Here is an 18,839-nt window from a genome sequence, read left to right as displayed (position 1 = left end):
AGGCAAAGTAAACAGAGATAACTCTGTTACTGAGCTTACTGTACTGAGATTATTTTGGTATTGTGAACCGGAACGGGAGGGACCAGACAAACCTGATCAGCATACCTCATGCGTTTCACCACCCCTTTGGATAACACCACGCTACCAAGACAGAGGACAGTGTGTCTGTACAACAGAGACCACGACCAGCTGGAACTGGAGTCCAAAGCTGGTCGCATGAAGAAAAACCACAGGAGCTCTATTACTGCAGATATAGGAACTGAAGGAAAGACATCAACTACCAGGCATCATTTTACTGACAACCAGCCAATCGCTGGGCTTCACGTTCTTTATAGAGCACACTATAAGTCACTATAAATAACCCACTGTCAATGGCAACAGCATGTAAGCAAGCCAGTAAACATAAACCTGCAGGCAATATGTGGACCAATAAGGAATATTTACACTTAACCAATCATGTGATGCCCCCTCAAGTTTAACAGCTTGTTAGTGACCAAACAGAGTAAGGGAAAAACGATGAGTGGATAGTCTGGTGACCTGTTCAGAGCATGCCCTGCCTCTCACAGTGTGACAGCCCTGAACATATGGCAACAATGGCTGGATGGATAAATATTACACCTACATTATTGTATGCTTAATGTTAAGCAGCTATCTGCAACCAGATGGTCCACGGTTGTTGGGAAATGCCAAAAATCTGTTATTCTCGGTCTGATCTCTTGTTAACAGTATTAGAGTGATATCTCTGATACAAGTAGTGGAAATTAGCTTTCTCCGAAAGGTGGATGGGCTCTGCCTTAGCGATCGGGTGAGCAGTTCAGTCATTCGGGAGGCGTTCAGGGAAGGGCCACCACTCCTCCACATCAAAAGGAGAGGACTAAGCCCGTCACCTCCTGGGTAAGGTGTTCCGGCCAGGCATGTGCTGCCAGTAGGAAGCCCCGGAGTGAAACCAAGGCAATTTGGAGAGCTAACATTTATAGGCTGGCCTCGGAAAGGCTCAACGTTATCGTTAGAAGGAGATGGTGAGATGGAAGTCTGGGCTTCCCTACTGCCCCCACGACCTGACTTTAGATAAGAGGAAGAAAATGGCGGGATGATTTATTGTTTTAGATTTGAACTTTTATTGAAATGGTTGGCATGAACTTTTGAACAGCCTGCATCATTCTCAGTGCACAGCACAAAGCACCATACTTTTCCGTCGCAATGTTTTAGTTTTTCAGATGTTAATTTAACACATTTTAATAATACGTCAACATCTTTTGTTGTAACATGTTTTCAAATCATTTTTAACATTTACGACTGCTCGTCATCTGTCTGGACTATAATGTTGATAATGCACAATGTGAGGTGCCGCACAGTTAAGCAGCATGATTCATTATTGAAAAATGTGTTAAATATAGGGCTGCCACAAACGATTATTTTGATAGTCGACTAGTCACCAATTATTTTTGCGATTAGTCGACTAATCAGATCATCATCCATTGAACGTAAAACTGGCTTATTGCACCAGCAGCATCTGCTCTTATATAACTATCATTAGCTTACAGCTTTAAGTGTTTAAGGTATGTTTCTAATTACTGGTTGCTAGAGCTGGGCGATATGAGATTTTTTCATATCACGATATGTTTTTTTCATTTCAGGCGATAACGATATCTATCATGATATAAGCCAAATAACTATATTTGTAAGATTTAAATGTGCTGTTGCTCACAAGTAAAATGTGAAATAATCAGCAGCTTGTTTTTATTTAAATATTTATTTCCCATAATAAGTTCAACAGGGTAGATGTACTTAAGGAACATGAGACTTTTTCAGATAAATAAAGGCAAATATTGCAAACTACACAAAAGGCAGCCGCTAAAGCGTTTAAGTTTCAAAATAGAACAAACGAAACAGACTAAATTGTCAATTCCACTTAGAAACAAAATATTAATTCTAAAAATAAATCTTAGTTTGTTTTACAGAAGAACAGACAAAACTGACTAACTTTTGTCAATATCAAATAAACTGAGAACTAAAAGGAAATTCTCAATCTCTCCTTGTTGTATAGCTGAGCTTTTCAAACAGTTTTAACAGTTACTTTAGTCTGACAAAAGCCGAATGACGAATTAGCGCTTCCAGTCAGAGACTGAGGCTACGTCCACACGTACACGGGTATTTTTGAAAACTGAGATTTTCCGTTTTCGTTTTAAAAAATAATCCCGTCCACACATAAAGGCAGAAATGAAGGAAAACGCTGCTATGAACATGCCAAAGCAGCAGGTGGCGCTAGATTCCTAACTGTGCGGAAATGTTGGCCAATCAGAAGTCTAGAAGCCTCGGTGGGAAAAAGTAAACAAAGCTGGGGCATAGAAGCAGAACCGAGTCGTATGTGTGGACGGACAGTAACTGTGTGTATATGTAAGCATTTAAACACTGCAGAGAGTAGAATTAACAGTATTGTAGAAATTCATTTCACCGAAACAATAACGTGGCGCACAGTGTGACGCATGCACCAGTTTATTGTATTTCCAGACTTGCTTTCGGCACAATTTACAGTGCACGCTACTCTGTTTTTTGTCAGACTTGAAATAGCCGAAATACCTTCACACTACGGAACTTCTATGGCTCTTCCGTTCGACAATCTCTCCGGCGTTGGAGCCATCATCTGTTTTCTCTTCGGTCACGCTCGGTTGATTTTTCTAGTCGGCACACTCATTTCCTCCATTACCCGCTGGCTGCTTCCCAAACAAACACACGTGCGGCTTGGCACTTGTGCTGTACGTAACAAGTCACGTGACGTGACGCTGCGGCTGTGATTGGTTCGGCTCTGCGCTACTTAATTTGGATTGGCTGACCTTTTTTTTTTTTTTTTTTTTTTTAAGAGGACAAGAGCGGCGAGGTCTATCGCGATAGCTTAATTTCTCTATCGAGTAAAAGTTATATCGCGATACATATCGTTATCGTTCTATCGCCCAGCTCTACTGGTTGCTGTGAGACTTTTTTCTGTAGCTACTTCATACTATATTTGAAATGTCCATTCAACCATCACGTTATGCTTTGCTCTCATTCTTCAGATGTTACTCTTTCAGTTTCACTGTTGCTGTCAGTACTTGGTGCCATTTTTAAATGAGCATGTGGATGGAAGAGAAAAGGGCTCCTGTTTAATAATCAGGATGGAGCCTCTGAGATAAACTAATGTAATATCTCAGGTTCAGCTGGTTTTATGAATAGTTAGTGGCAGCCCGTGTCTCCCCTGAGGGTCATGATTCATCCTTCCAACTGTTCGGCTGACTGCTCAGCGGCAAACCAGTTCCTGTTGGGTGTGGAGGAGGAGGAGTCAGCGGCGTGCTGAAACTGTTCACATGTTTAAACAGCCCAGCCACAAAAGGGGGTCACGGTTCCACAAAGCAGAGGTCATGACTGTTTTAGTTACCAATCATGGTAACATGGCATGGGGAGGGAGGAGCTATATAGGCGAGGGACCCACAGGACATATGACCTTTTAACCCCCCCGTTCCAGAGACGTGAACAGTGACAGGCCAGCTGTCAGCTAAAGGAAAAGTAGAGATTTCTGACGGCACAGACCAATTCAACCAGCGACGGAGACCCGCTCAATCCAGATACTGAAAAAGCTGTACCTCATACCAGGCTCAGTCTGTCCAATCAAGGCAGTGATTGAGTAAAACACCCGATTAAGAAAACTGACCTCAAAGGTATCTTTAATGCTAGAGATTTTTCCCTTTCTCCTACATTTCCTTGCAGGGAAAAGCCTGATATGCACTTCTATTGGTCAAAGTCAGCCACATGTGAGGGGCGCAGAAAGGGAACATTGTGATGTTGATATATAAGAAAGCACGAGGTCTCTTAAGTCCTGCTTGCATCAAACAATGTTTTGTGCCACAATAATAAAGTCTATGAAATGATAATAAAAGGATGAAGTGATGTGCGCAGAGGGAAGTAATTATTTAATCCCTGTTGAATTTGTGAGTTTGTTCACTTACAAACTGAGTGAAGGTAACAACTGTTGCTCTCATTTTTTGGACATGGAACAAATAAAATGACCGTCAGTTGCCCTTAGTCTGGAGTATGGCTGGGCTATATCATACCGTTCACGGTAATACCGTTATAACGTTAGGCAACGATAAGAAAATGAAATATCGCGATAGAATATGGGTAAAACACGCATGCGCGGTGCCTTTGTTTTCATACGCACATGGCGGAAAAAGCATGGCGGTGACGCAGAATGAGAAGGGCGAAAGTGGACGGTTGTATGAAACGGATGAACCAGAACTGGTTTGTAAAAATGCTGCAACTTCAGTGGTGTGGAACTGGTTTGGCGTTCGTCCGTCAGATATGCACCAAAGCACTATTTTTGGTAGCACATGCTAGCGGGCCGTCGTTATTACCGTGTTTTTCGGAAAATAAGGCACACTTAAAATCAATCCTTTGATTTTCTGAAAAAAAATCGACAGTGCCCCTTCCCGTGTGCCTTATGTATGAATTCTGGTTGTGCTTACTGACCTCGAATCTTACGTGGTACACAGCGCTCAGAAATCTGTCAAAACTGTACGTGTTGGCCTCCTTCACTGCATGCAAACAACACTCTGCACATAAAATAAAAAGATCCATATTCTCATATCTGCAGCTGTATTTGCACAAGACCACAGTTCAACAACAGCCTCATGCCACTCACATATTTATATCCATTTGATGTGGCTCCCTTACTCCGGACGAACACTATGAAACCTTCAGTGCAGATGGTTTCTGCAGAAACACACAGCCAACAGTTGATCACAACAAAAACACCCACACCACAGACACACACACGTCTGGCAGTTCATGTTGCCGATTGTGGCTGGGAGATAAAAATCAGATGCTATTTTCCTTCTCCTCTGTTGCGCTGCTGCGATGCGGCTAACCACAGGCGGCCCACCCTGATACAAAACACGCTGCTTTTGAAATCAGTGACGATCCTTAACAGAAAAACACCTCGACACGGTAAACTAGACAGATGTTTGATTGTCCCACAGGGATGTGCAGCCTCTGTCACTGTGGCTCCACATCCCTCATCACAGCACAGCGTCAGAGGTCTGTGAAGCCTTTTCAACAGCTTCATGTTATCTGATGACCTCTGGTGAAATGTGGAAATTACAAATGCAGACAACCTCTGTTTCCTTAACGATTACAAATCTAACAGGGCCTGCGGGTCACACAAGTCCCGTGTGAAAATAATAAAGCATGTCTGCATCGGGAAGCTCCACGGTGTCGTTTTTCATCTCCTGCTCCATTCATCAATATTTCCTTTAACCACAAACTGCCTTTTTCTCATTCAGAGACTTGTTTCTGTTTGCTGTGACCTGTTGCAGCTTGTTTAAAGTAGAAGACAATTAAAGTCTCCTCTGCCTGATTGTATCAGACAGATGAGACTTTAATTGTCTAATCTGCAAATGATGAGCAAGAATGAACAGAATGAGCATGCCTTTATTCTGAAAATCCCAGCTGTAAACTCATCATGAGAGGAAAACATGACAGATGAGACGACGTACCAGGCAGCGATCCACAGATAATAGGAAAGGAATGCTACAGATGCACATCCACAATCACACAGAGGAAATCAAAGCCCTCAGCCTCAGGCTCGGAGTCTGCTCAGGTATTCAAAGTCACCATCTAATTGGTAAAATGCCACTTGGTTACCACAGGTGAATATTTTAATCAACAGTGACTATTTGAATTATTTGATGGGATTTTCTGACAGCTATAATAAGGCTTGCTGTGTGGTGCAGACAGTCACACATATCAGACATCACAAGCTGAAACTTCTCTCAACACCTGTTAGCACTGCAAACAGATCTCACACCTGGGAAGAAGTTTTCCAGTTGGTCTGTTTCCAGTGACCTGGAACTCTGTTTTTACCTTCCATGCACTCAAAAAGCACGAAAGGTAAAAACACAAACGGAAATGCTGTTATGCAAGTGGATATGGGACCACCAGCCTAGAGTTTAACTCATACGCTCTGGACACCATTCAGGAAGGCTCCGTTTCAACATTTTGATCTCAATGGAGGAAAAAATAAAACTAGAGAACCGATACCAAGTCATGGAACCAAGCTGATTCTACTGCATGCCTTAGATTATCAGCTCTGTCAGCACTGGCAAGTTTTGTTTACTTTCCTCCACAGTTGTGCATTGCAAAATAATGATGTCATGAGCATATGCATTCATAGTTAAGCCTACCTGGTAATCCGTTTCCTCGCTGCCTTCAGACAGAGAATAATACACCTGCACTGACACTTTAAACCTGCACAGGGCTACTTTTTACCCATAGAAAATTAATTAGAGAAATCAATTACGGGATTGTGGTATCAATAAAATCTCATCAATCTTCTTTCTTGTGATTGTAGCACAAAGGAAGAGAAAAGAAGAAGAGGAAGACCTCAGGTTGTTCTCTGATGAAGCTGCAACTTAAAACTGACAGTCACAATCTGCCACAATAATAATAGCATAAAATGTCACAACAAAGTGACCGTGATGATCCCTCAGGTCAGACGCTGTCAGATTCATGGGAGGCAAACATGTCTGAAAGGGCCTTGTAATGAAATGCAGATTATCAGGAAATGTCTTCAGTTTGACTCTTCAGAACTAAAAGTGTGTTTGTATTGTAGTATACATTATTTAACTAGAGAAGAAGAAACAAAACTCAGACTAACAAAGCCTGAGCAACAAAACTAAACTGGAAGCAGCAAAGACGTGATATAAAATCAGCTAAAGTCAGCGAGGTCCTCGGCTTCAAAGCAAACACTCCTTTCACTTTGCTTTCACACTGCCTGTGGTCTTTGTTTCTGCCTCCTGTGGAGTGTTTTCACAGGAGTTCACACCTTCATGAGGCCAGGCAGCAGCTGAGCCACCATCCATCCCACATGAACACAAACCTTTCTCAAACCTGAAGGGGAACAAAAACGTCTCCGCGTCCGGCGCCACAGCGCTCAGACCGATAGCGTAGAGCCGTGACCTTGACACACAGAGTTTCTAAAACATGAGATTAGATTTGCAAGTTTCTCACAGCGAAGAGCTGACAGGCTGCTCAATAAGCTGAGCTCAGCTGGCTGAGTGGGGAGGACAAAAAGCCCAACTTCAAGGCCCTTTATAGGGGAAAGAGGTAATGGCCGGTCCCTGTGGGACACGATTTGATTTAAGGGCCGAGCTAAACCCAGACCATTGAGAGGATCAGAGGGGCTGCAGGGGTACTCGACGGGGGAAAGTCTAAAGCAAGAAACATCTTCTCCTCAAGAGGAGAAAATCAAAAAGCCAGAAAAACAGTGAGCTGTCCCAAGTACCTGCACACAGTCAGAGCGAAATATTTCAGTTCATCTTCAAACTCAGCCTGAGGTGACTTTTAACAACAGAAGCTGGTCTAGGATCTGGTGTGGACAACCGCATGAAACCTCATGGTTCATCTGTGTATCACATTACAAAACCCCAGTATCCCACATCAAAGGTGTTCCTCATGTTTGCTTCACATGCTAATTATTACTGCAGCAAACTGAGCCAAAACTGAAGCTCAACCTGCAGCATGATGAACACTGCTGCACCCTTAAACCCCAAACTACAGACAGGACATGAAGGAAGTCTGTCTGCAGGATGGGGCGGCTTACGTTCAAGTGGCAGCAGGTAGGACTGTAAACAGAAACAATGCAGATTAATTGAAAGCCTCTCTCTGATGCGCCGACAATATGTTTTCCCTCAAACGACCTTCAGTGAATTCTGAATGTGTTTCAACTCCAGTGCAGAGAAGCAGCAGATTTCTGAACTCCATTAATCTGCTACTGCAGATTTCTGCAGGTGCTTCCACCATCTTTGACTTTGTTAACTCAAAGATGCCTGCAACAAGCTGCCAACAGTTCTTCATAACACATTGACCCAAAACGGTTTCAGCCACATCTGTCCATCTTAAAGACAAATTATCACCTAGTCATAATTCTGTCACCTCAAAGGTAAAAAGTCACCAAACAAGTCCACAGATACATAATCTGAGTGGATTTAACCTGATATAACAGAGAAGAAACATATTAACAAAAAAAAAAAAACAACACAAAAGGGGTTTTTTTCTTTTGTAAATAACTTCACTGAACACAAGAATCCTCGACAAACCAGCTGGTTTAAATAAAGTCATGTAAGGAGTGGGTCTAGGACAGCCGTGAGACGTTTGCGCTCAGCATTAAAGCTGCAGCTACTGTAAATACCACCATAAACGCCTTCATGTGGGCTGTTTAAAGTTGCCCAGTTACAGACCAGAAAAGCAGTCATGCTCACTTTATCGCCTTCTGTTTACATTAAATTGGCGGAGGACTCAACTGATGCACCGATTGTAACTCCAACTCCTACGTTTACCTCTGTGCATGCTGCAGACTCATCTCTGCCTCAGCACTGTTATTCATCATTATACATACATAACATTATTATGACTGATTACATCTGTAATGCAGTTGAAGTCTGATTACACCAGTCTGACATTTATAAAAACAGGTTGTAAAAAGTCATTAAAAAGAAGTTTAAAAAGTTTGATACTTGATATACATTATCAAGTATCAAACATACATTCAATTTACCATTTAATTTTTTCTTAAAAGAAATTCCAACACATAGGATCCATATGAAAAAAAACAAAAAAACAAAACAAAAAACACCTACGATCATTCATAAGTGATAGCGAATATGAGACACAGGCCTAGAATCACCAGCTGCAGTCCAAAGTGGTGGAGTTGGAGTCTGTCAGGATGATCAGCATCCTCTCTGGGCAGCTGAATGATATCATGAACTGCCACGACAGCAACCTGCCACAGAGCCTTTAGAGAAAATGCACGACAAGAAAAAGCTGGGACCGGCTGCTCAGCTGTGACTGAACTTTTTAATCAAGTGTTGTTTGGATCCTGCATGATGAATGAAGATAATAAGATGAAGACAAAAATGCTAAAACGAGTAGGGAATTATAGTGCAGTGGACCACCCATGTAAAGTTTGTAAGTGGAAAACAATGAAATGGATCTAATATCCCACATGAGGGACCCTGAAGCTCTCTGCATGTGTGGCAGGATTCACCTCACACTGAAGTAGGTCAGAGAATTTATTGGCCTGGGGGGGAATCTTATTTTACGGGTGTTATATTCAGGTAGCGTGTTCTTCGGTGGAGGGGTGTTTTCCCAGACGGAGTTGAGGGTGAAGGGAGGGGGAAGAGGCTTCATGTTTCAGGCAGGCTGGGGCAGGAAGATGACAGGGTGCTGAGGTACGGTGAGGACCTGCAGGAACACTGGCTCTTTGTGCTGCCTCCTCCGAAGCGCATCGCCGCGGGTCCATCCCAACAACGCAGCACTCAACACCGCGGACGACGACCACTTCCTATCGCTGACGAGTCCCAAGAGATAAAAACATTTCCGGCTGAGCTGCAGCCTGCAGGTTCAAAGGCTGAGCTTTTTTCCTCTGACATCTGACCCGAGAGGCAGCGTGAAAAACAGCTTCCATCAGGCGGTGAAGTGAAGCCCACTGGGTCAGTGTGTTAAACCCGATACGCAAGATGAGCAGCCCGCTCATGGAAACCTCTTCCATCAAATCCTGTTTACTGGAAGCGGATTTCTTTAACCGTTTTAAGAAGTATTACCAAATCTCATGTCATGAAATCTTTTTTTTCTTTTTTTTTTCTTTTTTTTTTAAAAAATCACCCAAACTAATTATCTTGAATTACACTGAGGCTTATCTGTGACATGTTTGTTGTAAGAATGTCAACGATCCATGACCACACCTTGTTTTCTGTCTGTAACCTCCATCAGTGCGAGTCCATTATCTGAGTGCCTCAAACATTCCTGCAGAGCTTCAAGGCTCTGTAAATCAGAGGCGCTTGGGCTTGTCAAGGGTCTGCTGGGTAAAAAGACGGTGTCGCAGGAAGAGCCTGAACACAGCCGCTGATCTTTATATCTCAATTTAACCCGTGTGAGGTCCAAGGCATCAATGACGAGGAGTAACCCTAACCCCACTGTTTGAGAAAAATAAAAAGGCTTTTGGGGAAAAACTGAAATAATTTTTAGTGTGTGTGTTAACTAGGGCTGCCACGATTAGTCGACTAGTCACAATTATGTCGACTATTAAAATCGTCGATGACTAATTTAATAGTCGACGCATCGTTTGAAGCTTTGTAAGATCACAAAGGACGCAGGAATGAGTAGTAGGATTTAAGAGTGTAATAACGGACTGAAACAGAAGATGGCAGCACTGCATGTACAAGGATGCCAGCTGCCGTTAAACCCCGAAGAAGAAGAAGCTGTGTCCCAGAATTCATAGCGCAGCCCAGCGCAGTTGTCAACAATGGCGGCAGCTAGTTAGTTTTAACTTTACTCTTATTATTCTTTCTTGGTCACAATATAAACGTTTAACATATGTTCAGGCGAGAATGTAGCTGTGTAAACCTCAAATATCTGCTCAGTTTATCAGGACACCACATATTTTCAAAAGCGCTCCGACGTTTTCGGAGACGTCTGTTACCCACTAGCTCGTTAGCTAGGCGGGGGCAAGGCTAACTAGAGCCGTGAGAACACGGACTCCCGGCAAACAGTTTTCAAACCCACCGCCGTCTTTCGCTAGTCAGGTTAAACATATATGAGTCACTTAGATAACTTAAAAATGTTATTGTTTGGCTTTCTTTAGTATTTTATTTGTTCCTGAGTAAATCGGTTTGGCTGAGATTAAAGTTATAGTTTTTGCACAGCTAAAACTGTCAAGCAGACAGCTGATTATCAGAAGTGTGAGACGCTGGAGAATATACTCCGGTGTCCTGTTATATTTTAGAAAGCAAGGAGTTTATTAAACTTCACCGAAACAATCTGCAAATTTCATTAAAAATTAATAAACTACCATCTTGTCTTTATTTTTAGTTAGCACATACCTTGAACACTTAAAGCTGTAAGCTAATGATAGTTATATAAGACCAGATGCTGCTGGTGCAATAAGCTGTACGCTGTACGTCCAATGGATGATGATCTGATTAGTCGACTAATCGCAAAAATAATCGGTGACTAGTCGACTATCAAAATAATCGTTTGTGGCAGCCCTAGTGTTAACGGGAACTTTTTCTTTTTTTGCCCCAAATGCTGGGTTGGTTTTCGGGGTTTGGATCAGGGGGTACTGAGCCCTCACCTTAAATCCAGTTAAATAAACACAGCTTATTCCACAGTTGCTCTGAGGAAAAGAGTACATTTATCTCTATCCTAACATCACGTGCAGACCGGCAGAGGTTATGTCAGGCTGTGTGTTGCTTCTGGCACTGTCAGAGCAGCAGTTTGTCAGATGAAAGCTGTGATGTGCTGAGATTAAATGTTTTTATCTTACAGAATAAAAATAATCAATGCAGGAATGTGTTGAATAATGTTAGGCGTTTCTGCTTATTTAATAGGCTGTTTATGGAGATGATGATAAGTGCGCATCACCAAAATCTCAAACACTGATTCGCATCACAGCATAGTGCCATTTGGGTCATCCCAGCAGGGGGTTGATCTGCTAATCACAGAGAGAGGACTGCAGGCCAGGGAGAAAGCAAACTGCTATAAACCCGGTTAGAAACGGGTCATTCATGAGGGACGTTACAGACCAGTATGATGAAACATGATGGCATAACATCACAGTCTGAGTCAGCTGCTGGGGTGAGGACAACTTCAGTTCAGAGACAGGAACACGGAGCAAAACATCTGGAAAACTGACCAAAGATGGCTGTGCTGCGACTGTAGTGTAATTGAAGTGTTTTCTGAGTGATTTTCTGCTTTAAAAACAGTTGAGCAGGACAACCTCCTGTCTGGTGGACTCCTGGTTCTAACTCCTGCAGAACCTTTATGGTTCCCCAACATGCCTGAGCACGTGTTCTTCAGCCTCGCAATATTTCACCTTTGTGTCAAACACACCCAATCACACTCCTCCATGGCAACAACATTTCATCTCTGCTCAGGTGTGTGTGTGATTCAGCCTCCAAAATGTGACTCACTGAAACAACAGCCACACACTTATTTATCTCCATTGTTACCAAGTTGCACTGTGGCAATCGGAGCAGACTGGACATGAGATCCAGGGCCTTATTTTCAAGCCTTCTGGTCATGAAGAGTGACCAATCAGGGCTTTTACTGGATTAAAATGGACCTTTGAAGGGTGACTTATTACGACTGGTCCACATACAGCCAAGGCTGTGTCACATTACCTCACAGAAATCTGTGTATTTTTAGATATTTTCATTTAAAATAAATAAAAATCATTTATTTATTTTATATATATATATATATATATATATATATATATATATATATATATATTAAATAAAAATTTTATTATTTTTATTTAATCCTCAGGTAAAATAGTAGGAAAAGGGGCAAGACCTCCAGCGGAAGCCAACATTTCTGAAGTCTAACAATGAAGCACTGAAAGCCCGCAAAGCATTTCAGTCCATAATAAATCACGATCATCAATTTTGAGTTAATCCAAGCTTCGACAGATGACATTTTACTCAGCAGCTTCTCCTCTAAGACTTACAAACCACAAACAAATCCCAGTGAACCTGATATAAAGCCACTGAATTATAATGTGATTGGAGGAGGAACCCTGCATTCATGCAGACAAGCTTTTAACACCTTTTTTAACACCACTTCATTTACTTCACTGCTGCAGGAAAGCAGGAAGCTCTTAACTCCCTGAAAGAAAGGACTTCTTTAACGTGAAAGTCTTCAGGTTTTGATAAACTAAACTTTTTTACCCTCTGACTTTTGTTCCAGGCATTTTGTTCAGGCAAAGCGATCTGTTTATTACACTTTAATAAAACTGGAAAAACAGGAATGTTGTACAATTTTCTGGCCAGCAGTGAGAAACCTCACAGTGTACAGTGTAATAAGAGCTCACGGGAAAGACAGAGATATCTGTGGCAAACAGTTTTGTGTTGTTACACTTCTTTTCTTTTTACACTTCCCAGGCACTGGGATGTACTGCAGGGAGGGACGCTGCTGTGGCTCTTTGGGAACAAACTGAAGGTCAAACCAACACTGTGAACTTTCACTAAAACTTTGTCTCGCCTTCTTCTGAGTGTGATAAAATGTGCTCCTCGGGTCTGATGTTAGTTAATGAGCCCAGAGTGAACTAAACTACAAAAACACTACAGGTACAAATTTAAGTGTTCTACCATAAAATAAATGATAACCACTCTTCTGTTCACCCCCATATTAAAGCCATCTTTACACACAGACTACAACGTTTCTATAGCATGACACAAACAGGCAGTCAGTTAAATCCATTACGAGGCAGAGATGTTTTTGTGCCATTGCTATCCTGATGTTAGGTGTGACACTAGCTGTGACAAATGAGGGGTAGACAGTGAAGCCGCATGCTTACTGGCTAACGTGTGACTTTAAGTCATTAACCAATGAGCACCACCTGGATAATCCTCCTTCCTAACTGTGAAGGGGCTTCCACACAGGAAGTGAGTCACTCGTAGTGAGTCACTTTGCAGCTCACTCTTTGTTGCTAGCAAGATATTCCTGCAATTTATCTAATCACTTTGTGTTGTGTGGATTGATGGATCGATAGAGCTTGATATAATCTTCATAGCAATGATGAAAATGTATTTTATTTCAAATAATATAATATAATGCATGCATAATGCAAATAAAATTGGTCCTAGCATAGAACCCTGTGGAACTCCATAATTATTCTTGTGTGTGAGGAGGACTCCCATTTACAGTAAGTTTAAGACGTTGTGGCCTTAATGATCTTACTTTGGTAAAAGTCCATCTGATGCTAAATAGTCATAACTGACAGCAATAATAAAACTACAAATCTACTAACAGCTCAGTAAGAAAACCAAACTAGGTTTAAAGCCTATAAGGAAATCCTGAGAGGTGACGCACTGACCACAGGACCAAAACAAACAACCGATTTCAGGAGGAGCTGAGGGACAAAACAGGAGTACAATCCAAACCAGCATCATGACAGCCCACAACATCTAAATGCATTAAACATCACCACATTTTACATTTAACCCCAGGTTTCTCTGAAGGCTAGAGAAAAGCCCTCACGTTATTGCAGCTCTTCATTAAAGACACACAAAGGTCCTGGTATACATAATTTTGGGGGGGTTGTTTGTTTTTTGGTTTTTTATGGAAACCTTCAACCACAAACTGACACTTAAAAACTTTAAAATAAAGATCTGAGAGTTTGGAAAAACACAAGAGGGTGAAGACAGGGACTCCAACTAAATGTGCATCCAAAAAAGCCATTACTGGTGCTTTTATTTACTGCACTTTAGCTGTCTTTGTGAACTGTTACATACTCATTTTATTGCATTTGTTTTGCTTTTTCAATCATGGACATTTTAAACTGCTGAACCAACAGATGATTCTGCTTTTCTCTGTTTTGCTGCGAGTCTGAACTCAGAACTCAAGAGGTTTGAATTTAGAGGTTTATTTGAGCTGAACACAGACTCTGCTCCAAACCACACACACACAAACACACTCACACACAGTCACTGCAAGGACTTTTTAACTGACTGAACACACACACACACACACACACACACACACACACACACACACCATGTGCTGCAGACTGCTGTTGGAGACTGAGTGTGTGATCTTACCATGTTTGCAGTGTGCTGTCAGTCGCTGTGTATTCCAGTTTAAGACCATTTTAGCTCCTCTCTTCCTGTCTTTCCGTCTGTCTGTCTGTGTGCCGTGTGTCTCGCCTCCGGTGAGGTCTGATTCACTGCAACTCTCAGTCTAGCCTCTCACATGTTAAGCCCCGCCCACCAGCTGCCAATCATGCATCTCTGGATCCTCCCCCTGCCCTCCTCACCTCACCTCTCTGTCACTCTCTGCTGGCAGAACTTAAGGTACATCAACAAGATTCAAGTTACAAATACTGCAAATAAATAATTTAAATACCAAACAAAGTTAATCCAGTTTCATCACAACCTGCAGAATAAAACCCAGGAAAACCCAACAAGGAGCAGGTGAGGACAGATCCTCTGTCAGGGGAAATCTTGATAGCTCCGAGCAGGTTTATTTTTCTGTATTGTGTTCCTGAGACTTAAAACAGTTTGATTCAAAGAAGCCGTTCTAAACCAATTCCAGCTCATTTTAACTTCCCACACAGTAAAACATGATTTTTAGTGCTGTGTCAATGTGACTTGGACCTTCCTCAGAATGTGACAGGCCTGTTTTCCAGTATTACCAGCTATAAACACAGCACACCGATGAGACAGTGATAACTGTAACACAATATACCAAGCTAACTTTATCTCTTTTAATTTCTTTAGAGTGGACGTGTGTCGTTTTTTTCCCCACTTTAAAACTCTGATAATACAAACAGACGCAGTTTGTTCTAAAGTCTTCTCTTTGTTCTGTATCAGGAAAAAGCTGGTGTCGTTTATCAGCCCCAACTCCATTATGATCAGTTCGGTTTTACTGATAATGGCAGAAACCAACCTTCAGCCTTCATGTATCATTTTACTTCGCACTGAAGAATGATACTGACATTCCTAAGCTGGGCTCTGTATTTGTATTCAGTTACTTGTTTGTCCTGATTTGTCCTTATTTTTGTCTCATGTCTCTTCATGTTCTGTCCTTGAGGCAAAAAAAAATAAAAATTAAAGGACCTCTTTGTTAAATAAAAGTTTAAAAAAGGTCAATTTTGTTGTGAACAGACATGAAGCAAAGCCCCTGTGAAAAGACTTTCCACTTGTAGCCTTTTGAGCAAAGCCTTTCCCCAGCAAAGAATAGTCACCCAAATCTTATTAAAAAGACTCAGTTTGGTTAATTACTGCATTACTCTAATCACATTACATTTTCCACTCGTGCACTAAAGTAACAAAAGTTACCTATTCAGACACACATTAAGGATGCACTGGGATAACCAGGAGTTCAGCATCTTGCGGCACAGACCGGAGGAAGTGTGGATCAAACTTTCCGACTAACAGACGTCCAACAGCCGCCCCTAAGCTTACAGCACAGTTCCCAGGTGGTCTATGAGCGAGTGCTAAACAGGCAACATCCCACTTTGGTTCCAAGATCAGATAAGATCGAGTGTGCTCAGGATGCCCAAAATTATATTCATATGTTGAATACAGTAAGCCAAGACGGACAATATGCACACTCATTTTCTCAGACGTTGTAGAACGTTTGAGTAACAATGCAAAGAATTTCAGTTACACACACACACACACACACACACGAAAAGATTTGTTTTAGTTCCACCAGCAGGTCAAAGTGTCCACAATGAAAACAACAGACATGCTATTTGTTTTCATGTAAACCCAGAGAAAATGTGTCCAAGAACACGGACGATCAATAAATGCTCTGAAATATTCGGCTGATTTATCAGTCCTGTGATTAATCCTTTTGCTCTCCAGTCTCCTCAAATTTTGGGATGTCTAGTGTTTCTGACAAGTATTCACTGAAATCAGGTATAAAACAGCTGCAGATGAGTCCATCGGCTGACTCCAAGCAGTAACCGAGGGACGCTTGCATCAAAAGTCCTGAAGGATCGTTTTTGGCTCCTGCTGCCACCGAGGCTGAATGTGGTCACTGTTAAAAACATCTGCCTTGTGAATGCACAGTAATGGCTGAACTGAAGGGCACTAGAGGCCTCTGCTGAATCCATTACTGCCCTAACAAGTCCCACATGTGACGCCGCACTGCTAACAGTTTGCCGGCTGGGAACAAAGACCCATACAGAACTGTACTGACTCCCACAGCCTCCAGTCTGAAACAAGTTGATGGTCACAGCTGGAGACAAACAGCTGCTGCTATCATCACAGCAGAGAGACCTCTGAGTTTGGGGTCGGGGGTCAGAGATAATGTATGGCAGTGGGCTAGTGAGATGCTGAAATGGGCCAATGCCTGAAGCAGAGTTCCTGCTGATATAGGTCACCTGATGACAGCTCAGACTGGACCAGAAACCAGCTGATGGTGACAGCGATGAAGGGTTTTCCCAAAGTTCTCAAAGCTCGAGAAGATTAATGCGAGTCATTTTTGCAGTTTCTAAGATGTTAAAGTGACTAAGCCGGTCATGAATGTCACACGATTCAGTTTGATAGTCAGAGAAAATGGAAACACAAAGCCTAAAGCCTGTTTTTAGTGCCTGATATTAGACTCCTGCACAGTGCTCAAACTGTTCACTGAAGCTGGACTCCACAGAGAAGCTGATGCACCACTGAGACCAGCATAGGGTCGAGGGGTTTGTGCTGGTTTCCAGGGTGCTGCTGGGAGTCTGTCTGTGGTTTCCAGGAGCTGCAGAGAAAAACTGCTTTCAGAGCGTCCGTGTGTAGAAAACAGAGACAAACTGGCAAGGTCACAATGGCTGAGGCTCTGAAAGGATGACATGGAGTCCCCCCACCACCAACACTACTACCCGGACGTTTATGATGGGAACACTGGGGACTCTGCCAGGGTCTCCTCGAATTCCCAGCTCTCCCTTCAAATTAGAATTGTGGCGATTGAAGATCTGCTTGTGTCATTCATCATGTATAATCGCAGGCAAATGAAAAACAAAAGACAGAGATGCCAGAGCAGAACCAGCAACGGGCTTTATTTTTAACCTTTCAGTAAAAGAAAAAGTCATCCTTTACTTTGAGGTAACTTTTAAATAATTTGATCCAATCAGAGAACGGTACCCACCTGTTTGTTCTGAGCAGCATTTCCCTACATACAGACTTTACTTGCTCACTCTTATTTTGAAAGTTGGTAACCAGCCAGCCCTACCCTTTCCAGTGTTTCCCACCAGCAGGCTGATCAGGTTGCTGTTGTGACAGTCTGATATCATTCAGCTGCTCTCCAGAAGATTTTTCTTTACTCGTAGATTAAAAGAGTGCAGCTGGAGACCATAGTTCAGGTTCGGTCTACTCCTACTTAACCTCCAGAGAACAGGTTCGCCTGCTGAGCAGAATACAGTCTACCATCACTACCTGGATCTGGAGTCCATCCATGAACTGACTGAAGAAGCAGTTGAATATTGATCCTCTAGTTATTGTGTGCATATGATTTATTTACACATAAATACACTACAAAAGTTTCCTGTTGACTAATATACTACTCATTTAAACTGGAGAGAAAAGGAAGAAAGAGAAAACAGTTAAAACTGAAGAAAAGGACAAGGTTTACCACCACAAACTATTTCTGCAGGAAACACAAGATCATAACATATCCGAAAGGTGCGCAGGTGGAGGATACAAGCATCTATGCTCTATTAGCCCCACCTTTTTTATAAATGATGAGGGATTTAGGCAGGTCTCACACATATCCCGTTTCCCTGTGTCTTGGAGGAGTATTGCTCAGTTATCTGCTAACAACACAGATCAGGAGACGTGTCAGGATCTGGGGGGCTCCTCTTCTAAACAAATGCCTGAGGGGGGAACAAAACCCCCTCTCAGCCCCTGTTACATAAATGTTCCTGCAGCTTCACTTGTTCTCTCATGTCTGAATAAATGCAGGAACTTCTTTTATGTGAAAGTCCTGGCGGCGATGTGACCTGTAATGTTTCTGCTGCAGCACACAGAGACAGTCAGCGTGAGTCATTCACAGCACAGCAGGCCCCTGTTTAGCAGCTCTGACAGCCCCTCTTATGACCAGAGGCCAAATATCACCAAGTGCCGTGTCTCTACCTAAAATGAACATGAATGTAATCGACACCTGGGTTTTACCAGCAAGTGAGAACAAACGGTTAGGAAACTATAAGGAGGAAAATCTGTGAAAGATTTAAATTTGGGAGGGACCACTTTTAAAAACCGACACACGGTCCACAGTAGGGCTGCGACGATTAGTCGGCTAGTCACGATTACGTCGACTATCAAAAT

General features: G+C 42.3%; 1 protein-coding gene across 1 annotated transcript in view; it reads right to left on the bottom strand.

Moving 5' to 3' along the window:
• Positions 1-14,757, bottom strand: part of plekhg4 (pleckstrin homology domain containing, family G (with RhoGef domain) member 4) — a 43,868-nt gene extending 29,111 nt beyond the window's left edge. The window contains 1 exon segment of the mRNA XM_082519059.1: positions 14,628-14,757. Coding sequence (XP_082375185.1) covers positions 14,628-14,630 — 3 coding nt within the window. The 5' untranslated portion in view covers positions 14,631-14,757.
• Between the last annotated feature and the right edge of the window lie 4,082 nt (positions 14,758-18,839).

The sequence above is a fragment of the Aulonocara stuartgranti genome (assembly GCF_965226115.1).
Source record: "Aulonocara stuartgranti genome assembly, chromosome: 1".
NCBI classification, from domain to species: domain Eukaryota; kingdom Metazoa; phylum Chordata; class Actinopteri; order Cichliformes; family Cichlidae; genus Aulonocara; species Aulonocara stuartgranti.
The sequence above is the reverse complement of the archived record's forward strand: the minus strand, read 5'-3'. Positions and strand labels throughout refer to the sequence as shown.